This window comes from Alligator sinensis, unplaced genomic scaffold, assembly GCF_000455745.1.
Source record: "Alligator sinensis unplaced genomic scaffold, ASM45574v1 scaffold28_1, whole genome shotgun sequence".
In the NCBI taxonomy this organism is placed as follows: domain Eukaryota; kingdom Metazoa; phylum Chordata; order Crocodylia; family Alligatoridae; genus Alligator; species Alligator sinensis.
In genome coordinates, this window is record NW_005842133.1 from 925,912 (window position 1) to 947,418 (window position 21,507).

A 21,507-nucleotide genomic window follows, 5' to 3' on the forward strand; every position below is an offset into this window, starting at 1 on the left:
GGCCTGAAATCAAAGAAAGCTTTTGAAGTGGGCATCTCCTCAGACTCCTTTCTAAACCAGCTTTTCCTATAGGTCACTAATGAGAATGAACTAAACCAAACCTCTTTTAGACTTGCATTCGGATCCATCCTATGAACTTCAGCTAAGCACTCAGAAAAATCGGAACTGTGCAATGACAAGTTCTGTTAAAGGAAAACTGCTTTGTCTATCTGTTGCATTTCAACTTTCTGTTTGAAAGCAAATCAAAAACAAATACTAAGGAACCCCTACGAGCGTCAGTTATTAAGACCAAATACTTCTAGGCCCCAGTTCAGGAAGGCATTTAAATGCACTTGTCTAAGCAGGTGACATTAATTCCAATTGGTCACTAGCTCAGGCATCAAGTTATTCTTTGTCCTAGGTCCAAACATTGGAGATCATTGAAGCCTGTAAGCACTTCTATTAATTACCATCGGATTTCTGTACTTAAGTCTTTTCCTAGATCAAGGCTCTAGCAAGGTCACAAGTGAAGTTTTTTTGGTTTGTTTGTTTTTTTAATCAATCCACACATGAACATGCCTGTGTCACAAACTGGTCAGTTCCCACTCTCTAAATAGAAACTCTGGTGTTATGATGAGACCCAACTACTCAATCCCATAGGTTGCTAAATAACCTGGGTCTGGGGTACAGGTCACTGTTTTCACATCTGGGTTACCTGCACTGATTTCCTGATTTACACTCCATGTCTGATATCATTATTTTGGGCAGCAGGACACAGCAGTAGGATCTTGGAACCATTTTCCAAGCCATCCAAAGCTCAGAAATTGGGCTTAGCAAAATAATTTCTTACACACCTTTTGTACCTTACTTTGAAAGAAGATAAGAGTTGCAGTTCTATGGACAATAAGCTCCTGAAACCGTCCTCATCACACTGGACACCCATACCACAGCCCCCATATTTATCAGTCTCTAGCTTTGACCCAAGCCTTTCAAGGGAGGCAAAGCCCCTCATACTGCCATGTGTGGCCTTCTATTCCTAGTGATCAAATGGCCCTTTTGGCTTGAAGAGCAGCTGCCTTTGAAACAGTCTCTGCCATCAGTGAGCAAAGCAGAGAGCTGTAGCTGTCTTGTCCATATGCTTAACCCAAGGGATTCCAGCCCTCTTCTTATCCCCAGACAGATTTCTTGGAAAGAGAGTAGATTCAAGATTATTGAATTTACTGACCACTAACCCAGAATCCCAGCTAGCAAGGGTCCTCCACACTGATGGCCCACTGCAGGCTCTCTAGGAGATGGTCCACCACCTTTATAAGAGCATTCAGCATTCATAGTAGGTGAGCTTTCAATGCTACATGAATGTCTTAACAAAAGATCCAATTAGAAGCAAAATGGCATTCAAAACAGGACTGCCCCTGCCTTATTGTTTCCACTTACCTCCCCTGGTCTTACAACTGGTTGTCCCGTGCTACCTAGAGAGAAATGACTGACTTTTCTTTGTGCCTCAGATCTCAAACTTCCATCTTCAAGACACTTCTCAGCTAATGATGCACTTAGGTCTCTTAGGCCATCCCCAGTTTGACCAATGAATGCTTCTTGCAGTTCCTCAAGTGGCTTGTTTTTATGGAAATAACTCATAAATGATCAGGCACCAAGCCTGGAGCAATGGGTGCATGTTTGTTTCTAATATGAGGGATTATTTTCACAGGTAGCTCCTTTGTCTCTGTTGGGGTCTCATTTGCACTTGAACCTGGGATTGCCTTTTCAGAGCTCCCTGTCTTAGGCTTTGCACTAGCAGACCCTTGGGAAAGAACTTTGTCAGCAATTCTGTCTGGGTTCATCACACCCTGGCTCAGTGCTGGTGGACTGTCACTAACAGCCTGTAAAAAGGGACAACTGGAGAGTTCCTCAGTTATTATAGCAGCCACTTCTTGAGGAAAAAGTGCACTGAAACCTGTTACATCATCATAAAGGTCTTGCTCAGATCCAGATTTTGTTGGTAGATGTTGTTCTTCATCTGTAGCTGCCACAAGGCTGATTTTATGTTTGGAGAGGCCTTGTTCCATGGCCTGTTTAAGGTTTTTCAGCAATGTCATTCACTTCAGCTCTTGATGAACATCTTCTGTACTTTGGGCTTCTGTCATCAGTTGAACTTAAAGACTTTTGACAGGAATCTACTTAATATTTCTTCCACAAATGTCATGGACACCACAGGAATATGTGGGTTTAAAGCTGGTTTTGTAATCTTCTTTATCATGCCAAGATCAATAGGGAGTTTTTCAAGAATCCTAACACCTTCTGTTGTTGAAGATGAAGTAGGCAATGTCTCCTTCTCTGAACTGGCTTGAAATTCAGGTTTGGCAACTTCTTTTGCTATTGAAGTTGCTATCCTATGAGCTAAAATATCTTTCCTATTTGTTAGGTCTCTGCGAACAAAAATGTCAGAATCAAAATGATCTACCATGCTTGTGCAAACTGAAGGGAACAGGTCTCCCATAGTTTGGCTGTCTTCAGTGTGTAAAAATTCTCTTTCACCAATATGTTCATTCATGTTCATCCGATGTTTTGACAGGAGAACTTGCAAAGCATATAGTATTTTTCTAGTTGCATCATTCAGTAACAAAGTCCTTTCTGCAGCCAAATCCACAATGGGAAAGAGGGAAGTAAATGTTGACAAAAGATTTGCTGCTGGTTTTTCTATGATAAGAGGAACTATTTTACTAAGATCTGATGATAAGCTGTTTGGGTTATCCAAAGGCTCAGTAACATCTCTTAGTGTATTTTGAACAATATTGTCAGCTTCAGCACAACAGTGGAGTGGTAATTCTCCAGAAAGAGAGTTCTGCAATGGATTCCCAGAAATCTCTTGGAAGACCAAGTCACAAAGAGCTTCAGAAATAATCATGCACCCACTTCTTAAACAGTTCTGCATGTTGAATTTGGATTGAAACTGTGTCAAAAGCTTGTTATAGACTGAATCAGCAAGTGTTTGAATCATATCATCCTCCCTGGAATGCGGATGTTCAATATGCTGGCTAGAAGAGTTCTCATCTTCAGAGATTTTTGCCCCAACTTTACTGATTACCTTCATGTGAGCCAAGTCAAATTCTGCATTTTCTTTTCTGTGGAGGAAGATGTGCTGGCGGTGGGAGGGAGAATGTTAGATAAAAGTCTGCTGATTATATCTTCCAAAAATCTGTGGCATACCCCCAAGAGTAGATGGTGTGGGACTTTGGCATTGGGCGTTGCTTTTGGTAGCATCTTCTAAAAGCTTCTCATCAATTTCCCCAGGGTCTAGAGGCTTATACAGAGCTGAAGAGGGGGCTTTTGCTAAGGGCTCTTCCTGTTGGTAATCAGTCATTTCTCTCCTTATCAAAACACCTAAATGCTCTGCTGACATACTCTTGTTGCTTTTCATGTCTGCATGAACTGAGACTTTGGAAGCACTTTTTTGCAGGTCAGATAAACTGGAGTGAATAATTTTGGCCATCAATGCATCTGTGTCAGGGGAGAGACCCTGATCTTCAGAAGGCCGTAGGTCTGTGGCTTGACATGGAAAGCTTATTTAATACTGAATAAACTACATCCATGCTGATCGTGAAGGATCACTTCCAGGGATCGTGCTGTTGTGAGCATGTAGGTTTTGTGAAGGCGCCAATTTGCTCATTAGTTCATCACATATTTCTTTCAAAAAAGCATCAGCATAAATACTGGTCAGTGACTGCAAGGGCTGAGGCTTAGTTGCATATGTTGGCAGGGGCTTGCTGTGAGCATCCTGCACTGCCTCATGTGGTACATCCTCTTTGGGAAATATCTTTCTGCACGATGAAAAGAAGGGCTTTCTTGCAAGCTGCCTGCCAATCTAGGGTAAAATTACTCTGGAGCGAACTGCCCTTGGCTTGATTAGTGTGTGCAGGGGGGATGTAGAAGGCTTGAGCCCCAGAGCCCCTGTGCAGTAACTCAGTTTCTTGATGCCCCCTGATGTGGGTTGCACAAGCTCAAGGATTTGAAGCTGCCTTGGCATTTGCCTTTCCCTTTGTACTCGTTCCTCAGAACCGAGCGCTCTTCCCTGGACATTGATCCGTGAAAGGAATTTTCAAACCATGCCTGTTTTAGGGCAATCTTGTTTGAAGTCAGGAGAAATATCTTCCCTAATGAGACTCTTTTGTAATTTGCCATCTTCTTGTGTTGATTCATATTTAAAGTTTGGCTATGGGGAAACTTCTCGGTTTTGATAGTCTGCGTGGGATGCTCAAGCAGAGCTCCCATGCACGTGCTCTCCCTGCACAAAGTAGAAATATCATCAGCTGGATGAGGAGGTACCACTGCTGGTTCAGCCTCTGGAAGATATTCGTCCCAAAACTTGCTGCCTAGAAGCAGTGGCCTGCTTCGTGTTGGAGACGGGCCAGGTGACTTGAGAAACCAGTGGGGTTAGTTTCCCTCGACTCCCTCTCTTCACACATCCTGGTGGGTTGGTGGCTGTCTTCTTTCTGTCCGTGAAGACAAACTTTGTGGCATGGGCCTCCTCATCTCTCTCAGGTATTTTTCTCTCTTCATATTGTATTATTGCTGGATATACGATGTCTGCTACCTCAGCCACCAACCACATCATTACATTTGTAATTGCACCAGTCATTTCTTTGGTCTTGTTTTTCTGTAGCAGGAACAAATGAAAAAGGACAATAAATGTGTTAATCAATTCCTTCATTCTCCCTTCTGTACATGGCAACAGCTGTCTACCAGATGTGAGTCAAACGTTTAGGATAAACAATAAAAGCCCCCTATGAAAAGTAATATATCTCACCAGAACCTTTTTGATAGGGTGGGATATAAATCTAACAGAATAAATATAGGAATTAAACAGCCAGTTCAGGAAAGTTCAGTAAAGGACAAAGTAGGATAAGCATTGCTTCTCCTTGAGCTTGTTTCTGAAGGGCCGACATGCAGTCTGAAGCCCATGGAAGAAAATTCTGACCATCTTGAAGCCCAGGGGAGGTTTGTCACTGATTTCAGCAGGGCTGGGATTTCCCCACATGAGCCTAGAGATGACCTCATTTTGCCAGTTTACCCTATTACAAGTGTCAGGGGGGCTAGGAGTTGGATACACCTCTGGGAGGGCCGTCCCAGCGGGGGGGATCGGGGCAACCACCCTGGGCCCTGCGCTTTGTGGGGTGCCCCTGGTCAGTGCTCCACCTGCCTGCCACACCCCCTGCTCTGCCGGCTCCGGTCATTTGCCACCCCCCACTCTGCACCATCCCCCCGCTCTGCTGGCTCCGGCCACTCAGCATCCCCCTCCCAGTCCACCAGCTCCAGCCACTCGCCACCCCCCTGCCTGCTCCGCCAGCTCCTGCCACTAGCCAGCCCCTGCTCTCAGCTGGCTCCGGCTGCTCACCACCCCACCCCACCCCACACCGTTCTGCTGGCTCCAGACACTCGCCACTCGCTGCTCCCTGCTCTGCTAGCTCCAGCCACTTGCCGCCCGCCTCTGCCCCGGGTCCTGCACACCGCTAGGGACAGCTCTGAGCTCTGGACACGCTCTGTGGAATGGACTCTGCCACGTGCTGAGTGGGGAATGACAGCAAATCTCACTTCCATGTTCCATATTTGAACAGGTGCCCAGGCCTAACATTGGGACTGTCTCTACTCCCCCCACCCCTGAGAAAGCACTTATCAACTAGCTCACCTCTCCTTACAGAAAAGAATCAATTAATTTGCAGACATTTTCTCCATCTCGTACCAAAACGCAAAAGCTGTGTTCTCCCTGGGCAGTGCTGCTCCGTGCTCTTTCTCAGGATGAGGCAACTAAACATTCAGTCTGTTGTGCAGCTTTTCTGTTTTTCAAGGACTGCACAGGCTTTTGCTAATTAACACCCTAGCTCCTAGTGCAAGAGGTAAAAAGTTTTCCCCCCATTTTACACATAGCAGAACTGGATCAAAGTTACTATCTACAAATCTGTGGCCACCAGGCTGTAGTGCCTTCTATAGGTTTGTCACTCTGTTGTTTCCCTTGATGTTAAGAAAAGAGTATGTCACAAGCACATACAGCACATCTTCTAACATTATATCCTGCTCACTTGTTTCCGAAAAGAATGTGTAAGATTGTGTGGAACAATGCCGTTTGGTGACTCCTGCACAGCAATACACGTCATGGCAGGGTGCACTTTATCTTTCAGTTTTGACATCATCAGCTTCCACTTTTGATATCTCCCTGTGCCCTGACATTCGTACCTCAGAGGATGATCTTTTCTTGTTTGTGCCTTTATTAGGAATTGGCACAGCTCTAGGCTGCTGATTACCTGACATGAAGAGCAATACATACTAGGACAGTCCTAAATGTTGAGTGTAAACTCCTTGCAGGCCTAAAAGTCTGCGTCCCAGACTCTGCTATAAAAACCCAACTCTGGGGGTGAGTAAGGGTAAAAGCTTGGCTCTACTGAATTAAATAGGAATTTTGACATTGACTTCAGAGTTTTCCCTGAGGTACATAACCATTTTAATGGAAAGACAGTGAAAAGACAAATACAGCAGTGGAAACAATACCTGGAGATCAGGACCTTCAAGCATTATAGAACTCTGCTCATCAAATTTAAAAACCGACAGGGTCCAGCTTCCTTCTGTGCTGTACCCTGATCCTGCAAACATTGATGCAACTTGCTAAGAAACAATCATGGGAAAAGTCCTGTTGAGCTCCCTGGGATCACAGACATTCTTGAAATCAAGCATGTGCATGTTGTTAGATTGGGGCTGTAGTCATTAACTTCTTTATGAAATTCAAAATAGAACTGCCAGCAAATCCATTGGCTGTTATTGACTCTAGCCATTTACCAATTACCTCATTAAGAGATATATATATATACACACATATATATATACACACACATATATGTGTGTGTGTGTGTGTGTGTGTGTGTGTGTGTGTGTGTGTGTAGGTATATAAATACACACACACACACACACACACATATATTGTACTGTGGCTTTGTTTCTAACCTTCATTACTTTATGAAGCATATGGTGTTTCTTTTTGCTTTGTCACTTTCTCTGTCCATCCGATGTTTTTCTTTGAAGAAGCTTTTGAGTTTTTCATAGGCCATGTAAACTCTGGCTAAATCTCCTGAGAAACACATAAATGGTTGGTTAATATCACTTCTGCTGCAATCAATTTCTGCTCCACCCCCTCCTTCACTTGGGTTTCTTTTTGTTTAAGTGATTGTAGCATTTTTAACAGATTCCAAGAAGTTGCTAATACCATTTATGAGCTATAGCTTGCAAACTGTTTCAGTGGAGTGTATTGCAGATGAATTATCACAAGCCACGTCCTGTCTTTTTGAAAGCACAATGAGAGGTAGAACGATGAACCTTTCCCTTATGAGTCAGGAAAGGGAACCATGCTCCATATCTCTCTTTTCTATGCATTTTGTAGTAATGCCTTGCAGTGGGATGTTAGATATCCAATTGCAAGCTTCAATGCTTGGCAAGGAGCCAAGAATGAGGAAAAATGAAACTGGGACAAGGCCAAGTTGGAGAGGACCCAAAAGCAGAGGTCAGGCTTGTTGGGGAGAGAGAATAGGCACAGGGCCCTGTCCAGATCCTGGGATAGATCCATGAGCCTCTCCCCACTCTTCTGCTGTCAGGAAATTTCTGTGAGCCTTTCTTGTAAAGTGTGCCCCCCTCCCCTTCCCCTCTCTCTCTAGACTGGTGGACAGAGAGGTGGGCCAACCCATTGTTGCGGTCAGTTCCCGAGTCAACGCAGATGGCAGAACTCTTCCTAAGTTCTACCAAGTGCCATTTATTGCCCCCTTTTGTCCTGGCCATGCACTGCTGCTTGATCCTTATTTGCTGCCTTCCGTTTCTTGCTGAATGCAGAGGGGCTTAGAGACAAAGATTTCTCTTTCTTGAATGTGGAGTCATGGCTCTTTGGCCAGGTGATGAACTATTCCCCTAGGATTCTCCACTTCCATTTGTATTTTTTTGTAATATTTTCCTCCTATCAGTTGTATTCCTCATTAGCTTTACCTTGGGGTGATGTCATGGGCATATAATTACAGGTTTAATCTTGCCTCTGTCTGGCGATATGGAATGCAATTGGATCACAATCACCTTGCGCTAAGCAACCACATGGCCATTGTCTCCTAGCATCAAACGCTCTGCCCCATGATTGGCTATGTCTGTCTCATTTGAATAGAAGCCATATCCTTCCTCCCAGTAGTGGTGGAGTATTGTTGTAGCCATGATGGTCTGGGCAATATGCAAGGATCAAAGTGATTTTAGGGACATCTTTTCTTGGACGAACTGTATAGGTGGGAAAGAATTCCCCACTTCAATTTCTATTTTTTCTGTCATGTTTTTCTCCCAGTCACAGTCTTTTTGCTTAGCTCGAGAAGTTTCTGGGCACCAGGTGCCTTTCTTCTGTGCCCCTGTCTAACATCACTCCCAAATTTTACACCTGGTCCAATAAAAGACACCCCCAAAAGTCCCCCCCTTGCACAACCTTTATCAGCCAGAGATACAGAGTCTCTAGTCACATGCTTGACTTCCTCAAACCCCTCTTCCTCCTGCCCCCCTTCCCCTTCCTGACCCTGAGTCTCTGCCACCCACCTGAGCCCTCCCTGGTAGGAACCTGAGGAGAACCCCAGTCCTTTACTGCCTCCCCCCAGATCCCTTCAGGCACAGCTCAGCTGCTCTGCAGAAGCAGGCATAGGAATAGGGAAATAGCAGGAGGAGAAGGGAAAGGAGAACTAGAGCAGGGAGGAAAGGCCTCTGTGGAAGTCAGAGTGGTGGGGGGAGCTCTTGTTGGGTCTGCAGCAGTCTGTGCTCGATCCCCAGGGGCTGAAACTTGGAGCAGCCCCTTTGTTTTCAGTGCAGCAGAGTGACAGACAGCTGGAGAGACAGAGAGAGCTGCAGGGGAATAAGGGGATCAAAGCTCCCTGCCCATCAAAAGGGCACAGCTGGGTATTTTGTCCCGAGGCCAAACATTCCCAGGGGCCTGAAGTGGCTGAGATTTGGCAGAGCTCACAACTGGCTTTTACACCAAAGTTACTACCATGTTGTTGCATAGTAGGGCCCTGTGACCTGGGCCTAATTACAGACTGTGACTGAGAAGGGCCACAACCCTGAACTCATTAACCACAAGGAAGAGTTGGGGGCTAGGCAGAGAAAGGGACCCAACTGCACCACTTGGCCCAAACCTGGTGGTACCTGTGGGGCAGGAGGGATGGACGGATAAGTGAGGTGGCCCTGGGATCAGATTTTCCCTCACCTGTATCAGCTTCAGCCAGAGAGTCCTGCCACCATGAAGGTCAGTTCAGGTCTGAGCCTCTGGCCTGGGGTCCTGGACCGTGCCCAGCAGGCTGATGTCAGCCCTCTATGAGGTCACTGTCTCTCTGGCCCAATGCCTGGTATCCTACCAACGCATCTCTATGAGCTCACTGTCTGCCCCACCCGGGCTCATCCCCTATCCATAACAGCCCCTTCACCGTATAGTCTATCATATCTTGTATCCTATTCCTGACAGTGCCCAGTGCCAGAGGCTGGAGAGAGCAGGACAAGAGAACCCCATCCTGGACAATGGGAGGTCTAGTCTGGCTAGAGAGGGGACAGTTCTGCCAAAGTCCATGTAGTGAGTGTGAGCTGCCCAGCAGTGCGAGTGACAAAACCAAGGGTGTTTATACATGTGCTTCGGGAGTGTGGGGGAGGGAGGTGCTTTAGTTAGAGTGGCTCCGAGAGCCACTGTAATTAAAGCTCCCGGAGCATCACGTGCATTAGTGTCTCAACGTTAAAAAATGGTGGTGGGGGCACATTAACTACAGCTTGTTGAAAGAGCTTTAGTTAAAGTGCCCCTACCACTATTTTTCAGCACAGGGATGCTGATTCACATGACGCTGGAGTCTGCTGGAGCATGGTAATTACCACACTCCAGCAGACTCACGCCTGCTCCCACACTGTGATTACAGTGCATCGGAGCAGCCTTGCTGCATGTCTGTAGGTGCCCCAAGTGACAAAACTAAGTGGCAGACCTGGGAGTTAGGGGCACAGCCTCTGAATTAAAACTACCTAGACTTTAAATGCTGGAGGCTGTAAGTAAGAGAGGAACAGTGGACAAAACCCTGGTCATACCCTGTTCACTCTCCCTTTCAGCAGCTACTCCCTGGGTGCATCTACATGAGATGCTATGGCAATGTAGCATGGGTAGGCACTAACTGTGATGCTACTGTGCAGTAATTCGTTAGTAGCCCCTGGTGGCCCTGAGCTCCCAGGAGTGAAAAGAGGTCAGGGACACCACCATTCCCTTCACCTCTCCCTGCTACCAGGCCAAGACAGACCGGACCTCAGTCCTGGGTGTTTGCTCCCCTCATGCTGCTCTTCTCCTTACAGAACTTGGGTTAAACCCCAGTCGCCGCAGCTAAAGACTGAGAAAATTGTTCCCTCTCCTGGTGGTGAGAATGACGGGTCAGCACCTGTGATTCCAGGGGCCTTCCGATTACCCTGTGATTCCAGGTCGAGAACGCTGCCGTCTCCAAATGGCAATTATCTGCTGGCTTCAACTCCCTGCCCTTGCTAGGTGGCACCTCCAAGTTATCTCCAGGAGTTTTATGGCTCTTTGTGGCACTACCTGCTGGTTGGGCAGGTTCCTAACCTCTCTCTCCAAGACCCCTCCTGTGGCACAGCCAACTGCTTGGGAGCGCACCTTAACTCCTGAACGATGCATCCTAAAAGGAGACACTCTCCTCCCTGTGGTGTAGGCCTCCTGTCTGCTTTCTTTGTCTGCCCTCTTTGAGAATAAACTTGGATCACAAAGTAAAATTAGCAGCCTCCACCACACCACATTATTTCCTAACTCTATTTATATTTTTATATTTTTCCTAAAACAATTTAACATGTAGATATAACCTCTGATGCGACTTTCTGAAATTCCCTGTAGTGCGGTAGGCAACTTGAAAAAAGAGAGTGCGCTCTGGACAGAGCATTCAGTATCTTTCTTAAAAAAAGAACAACTGCTTTTTTGGAACATAGCAGGAGCTGCTGTGGAGAAAAGAGCAGTCACTTGATATAGAAGAATAAAGCAAGGCTCTCCAAAGATCATTTAATCCAATGTCCTTCCTCAAGAAACAAGTCTCTCCTGTGGACAGGATTTGATTTTGTACCAGGAAACACCTTTGGATTTTCAGTCCAGTCTTGTAATCACTCAGCCATTGCACTTGGCCAAAATGGAGTCTACAAGCAGAGCAAATAAGCCATGTGTGCTATGAAAGTGTGTTAGGCTATGGCAGTGATAACCAGCTTGCCTAGACCCTTTGCTGTGGCTAAGCTCTGCAGAGTTTCATGTTTGAAGGTCAGGAACTAACTACCTCTTTCCTGCAGTGCTGCATGTGAGATGGTAGGTAGGGCAGCAATGATGGTCTCTGGGTAGGTCAGTCAGTCCAGATTCAGAAGGCCAAGAGTCATGTCCTGGCTTAGCTACAGACTTCCTGTGTGACCTTGAGTACATCACCTAACTTAGCCAGTGTCACTTTCCCATACATACCTGTATCAACCCCCATTTCTTCTGATATGGGAGGATCTGTCTTTTCAGCATCTTCAGACAGTGTTTCCAACTGTTCCATGGAAAGAGTAAAATAATATTGAGTCAAGCAGGGTCCTGTTTGATCTGTGACCCACAGCCACAGAATGAGGGGCAGGCAGTGGTGGTGGGGCTGTCCTCCCAGCTATAGTTCCTGGTGGTGCCGTGAATGACCAGGTGAAGCCCAAGTCCGTGGATGCAATGAGGTCCCCTTCTGTCCTACATGCTGAAGTCAAGTGTGGAACCATCCTCCATACAGGAGCCTCAGCTAGCCCCTTCCCTGCATCCACTGCTGTCCCTCCTCCTCATGACATCTTCACAGTTTCTCTGTGCTTCCCGCTCCCTTGTGCAATGTGGGTCTCTTTCCTGGCTTCTCCTGCTGCACTTGCTAGCCCCTCCTGAAAACACTTCATAGATCTACCGCTGCCTTTGCTGTCCACCTGCCATTCCTACCAAAAGAGTTCTGCTAGCTCCTTTCTGCACCTTTCTGTGCGTGTCCAGGGTGGCAGGGCTACAGCGCCTGGGTCAGGAAGTATTGCCCAACCTGCATAATTCTTGGATATGGCACCTGATCAATGAAATGTGCCATATGGCATCGCTCTGAGCAGCACTAAGGGAACAGACCCAAGCTTCCCATTGCATTGGGAAGATGAGAGCAGCAGATTGCGGGGAAGGGGAGACATTCCATACTAGTCCTGCAGAACCAGCCAACCTGAGCAGAGGAAAAGCCCAGCACGGGTATCCTTCATCTGCACTACTGGGCATCCAGAAAGCAATGAGATCAAGAATCTCTAGGAATGAGCAAAGTAGCTAGGGGTTAACAGTATGGACACTATTGCAAAGAGAAGTGGATACAGGGAAAACTTCTCATCTAGGATGAAAGAGGGGAGAGCAGTTCTAGTCCCCAGCACGTAAAAAGGTGACAGAAGAGCTAGAGAAAGTACGGAGAAGGGCAATCCAAAGGATGGAAAGGAAGGAGGAGGCACTAACGGCATTTGTAGACAACACTTTTTAGCGAGTTAAATGCCTTTTGCACCACTTTAATGGCATTGCTGTTTGTACATTCAGTGACATGTTACGTGTTAATTCCAGCCACTGGAGCACATTTGGTGGCGTAATATGAGGCAGGTAAGGATTGGGATCTAACATGGGTGTACACAACACATGGGTTTACTTTGTCCTAAATTGAAGTGGTGTTTTTAAAAAACCACTGCTTCAATTTAGGGAGAATTAAACCCCCGTGTTGTCTACAAATGCCCGAAGGCCTCAAATGTACAAAGTTGTCATAGATTTGAAGGGCAGAGAGAGACCAGCATGATCACCTAGTTTGATTCCCACTGAACCTGCCTGCAGAACTTCAGCAAGTGCTACCAGCATCAACCCAAATAATTTCAGGTCGTGCTCCCGACCCCCAGCCTTCAATTCAGGACTTCTGGTGAGGGACAATTCATCAGACCCCTTTGTAAGTTGTTTCTGTAGTTAAAAACCTGTTGTGTAACAAAAAATAGTGTGCGCCTTATTCCTAGATTGAATCTGTGCAGTTACATCTTCCAACCACTGCATTCCCTTCTCCCTCTGGCTGGAAGATTTAAGAGCTTTACCAATTAAACTTTGCCTATGTAGAGATGCTTTCAACTCATGATCAAATTGCTGCTAAACCTTCTCTCTTTTTAAGTTGCATAAGTAGAGCTACTTTAGTCTCCCACACTGAGGAATGGTTTCTAGACCTAAGTTCAGTCTCATATTTCTTTTATGAACTTTTTTTAGTTTATCAGCATTCCATTTAGTGTGAACATGACAACTGGATACAGCATCCAGTAATGAGCTCACTAATGCCATAGACAGTAGTAATAATGCTTTTGTATTTGTGATTTATGTTCCAATGCATCCAAAGATTTGAATATCCTTCTTAAATGATGATTCCTAGGGTAACGTATTACTTTATGTGAAGTCCATGATTTTATGCACATGCTTAAGTTTGCAAAATGTGGGCATACAAAGACTACATACATCACAGGCAACAACTAGTTTTTAAGGGAATAATATGATGGGCTGGAGTAAAAGAAACAATAGTTAGGACAGAGATTAGGAAAAAGCACTCGGTCCTACTCCCATTGAGACCACTGGAAAAATACCCCTTGACTTCAGGGATAGCAAGGTTGGAGCCAAAGATCTTAAGTGGTAGAACAACTGGGCTGGGGGACAGACTCCACTACATGGCTAGAGGTGACCTCCATGTAGAGATTACAGAGCAGATATAACAACTGGATGAAATAGTGAAGAGCCTGCAAAATGCAAGGGGTCAGCTGGGGTAGCCAAGAGATCTTTTGTGGGCCAACTTCCTGGGGTTGTGTTAGCAAAGGTTTTACAAGCTATTTACCTCCGACATGTATAAGGAGTCTTCTGTACCCGAGGCCTGGCACATGGCAGCATAAACCCCTGTAAACAAAAACACATCCACAGTCAGCTCACCTGGGAATCATTTCCACTTCTATGACTGGTACTTTCAGCTGTTGTTTTAGCATCACTGCAAAGTAGTGTCCTGCAAGTTTTGATCTAATGCAGTGTACCGCAGCAGGGAGTGCTGCAGTGAGGTACATCGTGCCTGCTTCTGTGCATGCTGCTTTCCCAAACTGATGCAACGTAACCACCCATTAGTGTGGTGCTGGCTGGGTCTAGGCAGCTCTAGCTCCTGGCTGAGCCTACTGATTCACACACACCACCTGACTTCCTTCTCAGGGGAGGGACAGCTTATGCAGAGCACATGCCCGTTCCTCATTGCGGTGATCCCTGGTGCAGTGCTGAAGCACACAGCCATGCCCAATGCACAGGAAGAACCTGTGCGCGCTCTCTTTTTTCTGGTGGAACTTTGTCTGTGTTTTGGTGCTACTTCTGGGTATAGGGTTACTATCCAGTCAGCCCTCAACTCACAACGTTTTGAGTTACAACATTTCACACTTACATCTTTTATAAATTGAGACCTTGTTTCAACTTTACAATGCCAGTTTCGATTTACAACGCTTGATCCAATGCAATGCCATGCCAGCGAACAAGTTCACTGCATCACTCATCTCCCTGGAGAACATCTGTCTAAACTTCCTTGGACACTTTCTCTAAGAAAGCAGCCATACTCCAGAAAAACCTGCAGCCAAGACTCCTGAGAAGACTCCAGCCAAGAGCCCTTCAAAAAGTCCAGCAGTCACCTCAAAGAAGTCCTTCCAAATCAATATGATTGCTATTTACAATATAAATACGTTAATGTAGCTATATTACTCATCTATAATTGATCAAGTACACAATTCTGGGGTATTTTTGGTGAAAATAGGGTATTGGCCCTTGGTTCCAAACATTGTTTCTCATGAGAGAATTGGTTCCAAGTTACAATGTTTCTACTTAAGACATGGTTTGCAGGGACCAATTGTGTTGTAAGTCCGAGGACTGCCTGTATTTCCATTTTTTAAAAAAAGGACACCTGTGGGGGGAAGAGGGGAAAGTGGTATATGATGGCAGGGGCAGTGATATGCCCCCTACTCCCCAGGCCTGCTGGTGCACCTCATTACTGACCCTCAGGTCCTTGCCCCCCACCCCAGCCCTGCAAGTGCTCTGCACTCCCGATCTGCAGCCCCCTGCCTCCCAGTGCTGCTGGTGCCCCGCACTTCTGACCTGCAGCCCCTGCTCCCTCCCAGCCCTGCTGCCCATGCAGCTTGCTTGCACACACACACCCCTTCTAGCAGCTGCTAAGGCCCGCATGCTGAGCACATGATCTCCCGACAGCCAATCAGCTTCCCCGCTGCCCCTAGCCCCAAGCAAAAGCAGAGGGAAAGCAAAAACCCAGACATTTGCTCGCATTTTAAAAAATCCACCGGGACTGAGGACAAGGGGCCAAAAAAGAGGACATGTTTGGGAAAACCCAGACGTATCATAACCCTACAGTTGTCCAGTGGGTTTTTTTAATGTAATAGTAATGTGCCTTTGCCTTCCTGATGTAAAGTCATTAATGTCATGACATCATGTGATGAAACCTCCCGGAATAGATTCAAAGAGAGTTGGCAACACTACAGCTGTGGTGGTGCTGGGCCCTGGTCCGCTAAGCTTCCACCTCCTTCAAGGACAGCCAGAACAGCTGCGGTCAAAGACTTCACAGTGGTCACAGGCTGCTGGGGGCTGTGTCTCTTGCTCCAAGTCACTTCTAGTCCTGTATGTCCAGCTGGCAGCAGCCGTCTCCCAGTCTAAGGACAGTCTTTCCATAAAGACAGGCCTCTCGCTGTGTGCAGTCAGCAGCTGGCACACTCCGACCTAGAAGACGACTTCTACATCATGTCTGAGGAAGCTCAGTTTTAGTTTTGAATGTATTTATTTTGAATCTGCTCTTTCCACCCGTTACACATATTGCCTCAATTGCCTTGAAACATAGGCACTGACTCCAAAGGTGCTCCAGGGCTCAAGCACCCACTGAAAAAAATTAGCGGGTGCTCAGTACCCACAAAGCCACTTGCAGATGTTAAACAATATAAAAAAAAACACTCTTTACCAGAAGTAGTGTGTGACTTCTGCCCAGCTCTACAGTGTCTATAAAGATTGGGCGCTTCAGTGGAGCTTTTTGGCATTTTGAGCTAAAGCTGATTCAATCAGCTATTTCATAAAAGTGCCAAAAAATCCCGACTAAAGCACCCAATCTATACAGACAATGCAGAGCTGGGTAGAATTAGCACACTGCCTCTTCTGGGCATGTGCAGGGCTCGTCATGGGAACACGCTGAGTTAAAAGTAAAGTGTTGGGTTGTTTTTGGTTTGTTTGGGTTTTGGGGGGCAGGAGCATTGCCAGCGGGTGTTTTTTTGCCAGCACCCACTGGCAAAAAAACCAAAGTTGATGCCTATGTCTGGAGACCAGCTACATGTACAAAGTACTCATCACACAATAAAAAGCTTAAACCAGCTATAAAGTTAGACCTAAAAAATGTGCACTAGCTTTATAGTTAGTTGCTACTGAAGTTTAATTTGCATGTGCAGCAGGGTCTGCCCTGACCCTGGGAGCCATCTCAGCTGACAGGCCTCAAAGCTGCAAGGGTACACCATGCCCAGCATGAAACCCCTAAGGGATTGCAGCAGCAGCAATCTCCAAGGCTCAAGGGCCCATGAAACCCCTGAGCCTTGGGGATTGCAGCTGCCATGACCCCCAAGGCTTGGGGTGCATGAAACGCCCAGGCCCATACATGCAGCCGGGACCAAGAGTCCCACATGTGACAGAGCTCTCAGTCCCAGCTATGCACATGGCACAGCTGGGACTGACAGCAATGTCAAGTGCAGGGACTCTCGGTCCCAGCTGTGCACCCCCAAGGCTGGGGGCCTGCATCTTGCTGATGGAGGGGAACCCAGGATTGGGCTCCCTCTACACTGGCAATAAGGCATGATTCAATCTAATGCATGATCCCATAATTGCGCTTTCTGCCATGCATGTGTTGCAACTTGCTTATAGCAGGAGGCATGATTGTGTGGATCACCCACTAGATCCAGCCTTGCCTTTCTCTGCACATGTAGAGGGAGCCTTACTAAGATCAGTCTGTAGCAACAAGCTTGTCTAAAAACAAGCATGAAAAAACCGCCACCAAAAGTAAGCACTCCACTGCAAATAATGCTCCCTCAGTAAGAGAAGATGATGGAAAAAGCATGTAACGATGTGAGTTATAGTGTTATAAGCAGTACTGGAATGTGTTCAGATGCTGCTATGATAAATCTGATATGGGAACCTACATAAATTAGAATCAGGACTTTGTGCAAAACTAATCTCCAAGCAGTTCACAGGAATTCAAAACCAACAATTTACTGTTAAGCAAAAGGGGCCCATGGTTAGCAATATCTCCACAATTATCTCTATTTTTGAATATTAGAGCTCCACATAATCAGGCCATCCTAAGACACAAAGGATGGCAAGCAAACAAGAATCCTTATTAACTAAGTCAGTGAAGAGCTTTTGACTACAGTTTTGAATTTTAGGGTAAGACTGATAAAATGCCATCAAAGAAAACATTTGTATACATTTTTAAATGAAAGTTCAGATATTGTTTTTAGTTTTGAAAACTGTTTACAGAAGATCCCAGTTTGGTCTGGCATTCCCCAGGGCAACAGGTTTTTTCCATTTCATAATTCTTTTACAACACTGTCCAATGTTTATCTCCCACATAAAGCCTTGTTTTCCATAAAAAAGAGATTCCAGAAGTATGAAATACTAGTTTCCAGAAATCCTATCTTTGGCACAGACAGAAGAAAATCTGACTTTCTATCCAGCAGAGGGCAGTGATACACAGATTGGTGAAACACATTACAACTTTCAAAACAAATATTCTGTTTTAATTAAAACACTTCCAGCCATCATATGCAAAATTGCTTTTGCAGAGACAGTTCATGTGACATGATATTAATAAAAACAAGATCATTCAATTTTTAAAAGTAACTAGGACAGATATTTTATCTTCTGTCCATAAAACTTTTTTAGGTCCTCTCTGTAACAGTATACTTTCCTTGAAATGACAAGTCTACATATACCCCCACTATATATACCTAAACTACTGTTGCAGCTTTATTAGAAGAGACATGGTACGCAAACCAACCACTCTTACCTAGAAGAAAATTCAAAGAGTACCCCAATATTCCTTCCCTCAGGTACAGAACTTTCACTCTTTTGTTGTAGTATCTGCCAAAATAAATGTGCATATTCAGGAAGAAAGGACAAAACAAGTTTACCACTACTGAAGAAACGTGCTTATGTTTAAATAGTGCACAGTGGAAATGTTGCCCAAAAACAGCTCTTTCTTATGCAAAGGGGGCCCTAATGTGGAAGGGGGTCAAGGCAAACTAAAAATTACTCACATATCAGTACTGCAAGTGAACACAGAATGGGAGTAGTTTTAATGGCTGTGCACTAAGTAGTGAGCAACCAATGCACCAACCCTGGACACCCACTTAGAGAGTAACCCCACAATCACCAACACTGAAAGCAGCTCCCACAGCCCCTAGCTATTATGCCTCTCTGGTTGTATGAATTTTGCTGCTTATTTAGGGCCAATTCTGTGGTCCTAACATGGACATAATGCCATTGGCACAATGACAGTTTTCTCTTAAGGCTGTGTGCACATGTTCAAATGGTCTGGGAGAATTCTCCTGGGTTTCTTTTCCTGGTAGAAAAACTCACTGGAGATGCCTGAACAGTCATTTGAATGCTAAGCCCCTGAAAAGCAGAGGGCTTGCAGTGCACAGCCAGGGAGCCCATATGCACATATTTCAGCATGCTCTTCAGGCTCCTTCAGTCTGGTCACAGACAGAATAGTAGCACTGCACAGGACGACTGGCTGTCCCAGACTGCTCAGAGTCAGCCTTTGTCTCCCTATAGCCCAATGTGGGGATTACGAAGGGGGTATGTTCTGCTTCCTGCCCAGCTGGAGCAATAGAGCTCAGCAAGTGACACAGTCTCATGGGATTGATTTAACCCTGGTTGATCCCAGGTTATTTTTCTCCCCTAGCAGCTATTTTTACTCTGGGAGAAAAATCCTGAACATTGGTACATTTGTGGTTTCTGCTGGGATAAGAGTGCATGGATAAGAGTGCAGCAATCACCCATTATAAACAATAGTCACTAAACTGTTCTGGAAAAAGGTTGGAGACATGGTGAGGAAAATAATAAAATGCCCACTAACAACTAACCCCTTGGTGTTCTTTCTGAACTTCCCTGAGAACTCTACAACATATACGAATCATAAGGAACTGATCACTCATCTTTGAGGGGCTGCAAGAATTACAGTTAAAGAAGCCTGGGAGAGAAGTGACACCCCTAGCATCACTGACTGGTTTAAAAATTTTTGGGAAGTTTTAGTAATGGAAAAAAATGCCCTATCACATCAGTATTCTTCAATGGAGAAGGAAAAAAAGAAGTTTAGAAATTTGGTGGAAATTCTTGGAATTAGCTGAAAAAGAACTTCTGTTAAAAAGAAACATCTTTCAATATTGAAAGAAAGTGCACATTCTATCAGTTAACTGTTAAGAACAATTTTGGAGTACACTCAAAATCTAAAATCAGTGATGAATAGAAGATAGCGAACTTTGCTTTATTCAAAATTCTGAAGAAAAAAGAGGGGGTGAATTATTGAGCAGATTACATCTAGAAATGAAGAAACACAAAAGCTCAACATTGAGGCTAGGGACAGCCATTACACATAAACCAGTTTAAGTGATCAGAAACTGGTTTAAACCTATAACAGAACACATGTTCAGTGCACATAAACCAGTCTGAAAATGACTGAAACCGGTTTGAGATAAATCTGGTTGAATGTAGTATCAGACTTAACTGATTTGGGTCAAACTGATTTATGCAATGTCTGTCCCAGATCCCCCTGCTGGTTTAAGATAAACCAGACTCCCTCAGCATCCCAGCATGCTCTCTGGGCTGGGCAGGGCTCCATGCTCCACAGAAGAGCTGGCCCCTCTCCTCTGCTCCCTGGCTGGAGCTCCAGCAGAATCTGCAGGTATTTGCCTGGCTTCCCCCTGCTCCCCTCCACCACTCCCTGCTAAGCTGGGATCTCCACCGCTCCTCTGCCTTACACAGACACCCCTCAGCATTAGCTAGTAGACCACATGCTGGCTATGGTGCGTGCTGTGGCAGATGGGACAAAGGCAGAATCAACAGGTAGCTGGTAATGTCCCTCTGTTGTTTTCTAATGGGGTGATAAACACTGAGTTAGGGGTGATAAACATGGTGTTATCAATTCCCTGCTGGGCTGGTCAGGATGGTGGGGAACCCCTACTTAATCAGAGCGTCCTGCCTGGGCCTGGCCATGCCCCCACTCAGCTCAGCCCTGTGAAAGGGAAGGGAGGGATGCTCCAGCACCCCCCAGCTTTTAGCCTGAGCTACTTCAGGCATATGCCTGCATTTCCACAGTCCAGAGGGGATGTCTGGATGATTACAAACTGGTTTAGCCTAGCCAGGTTAGACTAAGAGGGAAAGATTGAGTCAATTCAAGCTCAGGCTTTTTGAATATTTGTCCGTAGCCTGAAACATAAACAAACTGTCAGAAACTGAAAAGAAGGGAAGAAAAGAACACAAAATTATTTTGTGGACATTGACCGTTGCTGTCTGTACATATATTTTGGGGGACTGGATATATATTTAAATGTTACATTTGTTATAAGTTGCATTTGTTAATAAGTAAATTTAAATAAATAAGTAATGATCACTGCTAGCTGCTTCTGGGGAAAAATAAAGCCCACTAATGTACCTTATCCTTCCTCCATCCAATACATTCAAGTGAGGCAAGTTTCAATGGGAAGCAGTGCTGTGCCTTATCCATAGGAGGGAAGTGATAAGTTTCTCTGTCCCTACTGCCGAGGATGTGAACAAGTAATCCCTAAGTAGAGTAGGAGAGGGGTGGGTAGAAGAGGGAGATGACCGAAATATTTTGGAAGTTGAAGTGCTTTATGAGCTTCCCACCAAAATAACCTCACTCAGCCCCTGAAACCCTAATGCCAGTCCTAAACAGCTCACGAAGCAGGCAGAAACCAGTAAACAACACAACGTTATTCCACCCCTACTAATAGTTTTTAAGACAGATATAATTTTTAGCAGTGACGCAGTTGTATACTCATTTGGCATGTCCCCTGCTAGCTAGCTTCCCTAAATTTAATTTAAATGTTAGTGAAGGCCAATAGGTTATAACCACCAAGATATAAGATAAAAAGATAGTGGGTAAAACTCCTTATGGAGTCACGCCTGTGAAGTGCAGAATATGGCCCACACTCTTATAGCAGAGAAAGAAAAGCAAGCTGCACTTTGCATTACCTGGGGGCTGCCCGTCCCTCATGTTATTCTCATCCACCAACTGAGAATTCCTGTAGCAAACTGACGTGTTACAGCCATAGAGCTCCCGGGGTCAGATTCCTTGCACTTCACTGCTATCCAGCATAGTGTTCTCAAACATAAGCCAA

At 45.4% G+C, this 21,507-nt stretch overlaps 1 protein-coding gene across 1 annotated transcript; it reads right to left on the reverse strand.

Moving 5' to 3' along the window:
* Positions 1-1,236: 1,236 nt before the first annotated feature.
* Positions 1,237-3,327, reverse strand: LOC112550511 (fibrous sheath-interacting protein 2-like). The gene has a single exon (XM_025205928.1). It carries the CDS (start codon positions 3,065-3,067, stop codon positions 2,120-2,122), a length of 948 nt encoding a protein of 315 aa, XP_025061713.1. The 5' UTR covers positions 3,068-3,327; the 3' UTR covers positions 1,237-2,119.
* Positions 3,328-21,507: the final 18,180 nt, after the last annotated feature.

Bases quoted from the DNA above. Each gene is read 5' to 3' on its own strand.
- LOC112550511 (XM_025205928.1), bottom strand. From the start codon at position 3,067: ATGAAGGTAATCAGTAAAGTTGGGGCAAAAATCTCTGAAGATGAGAAC.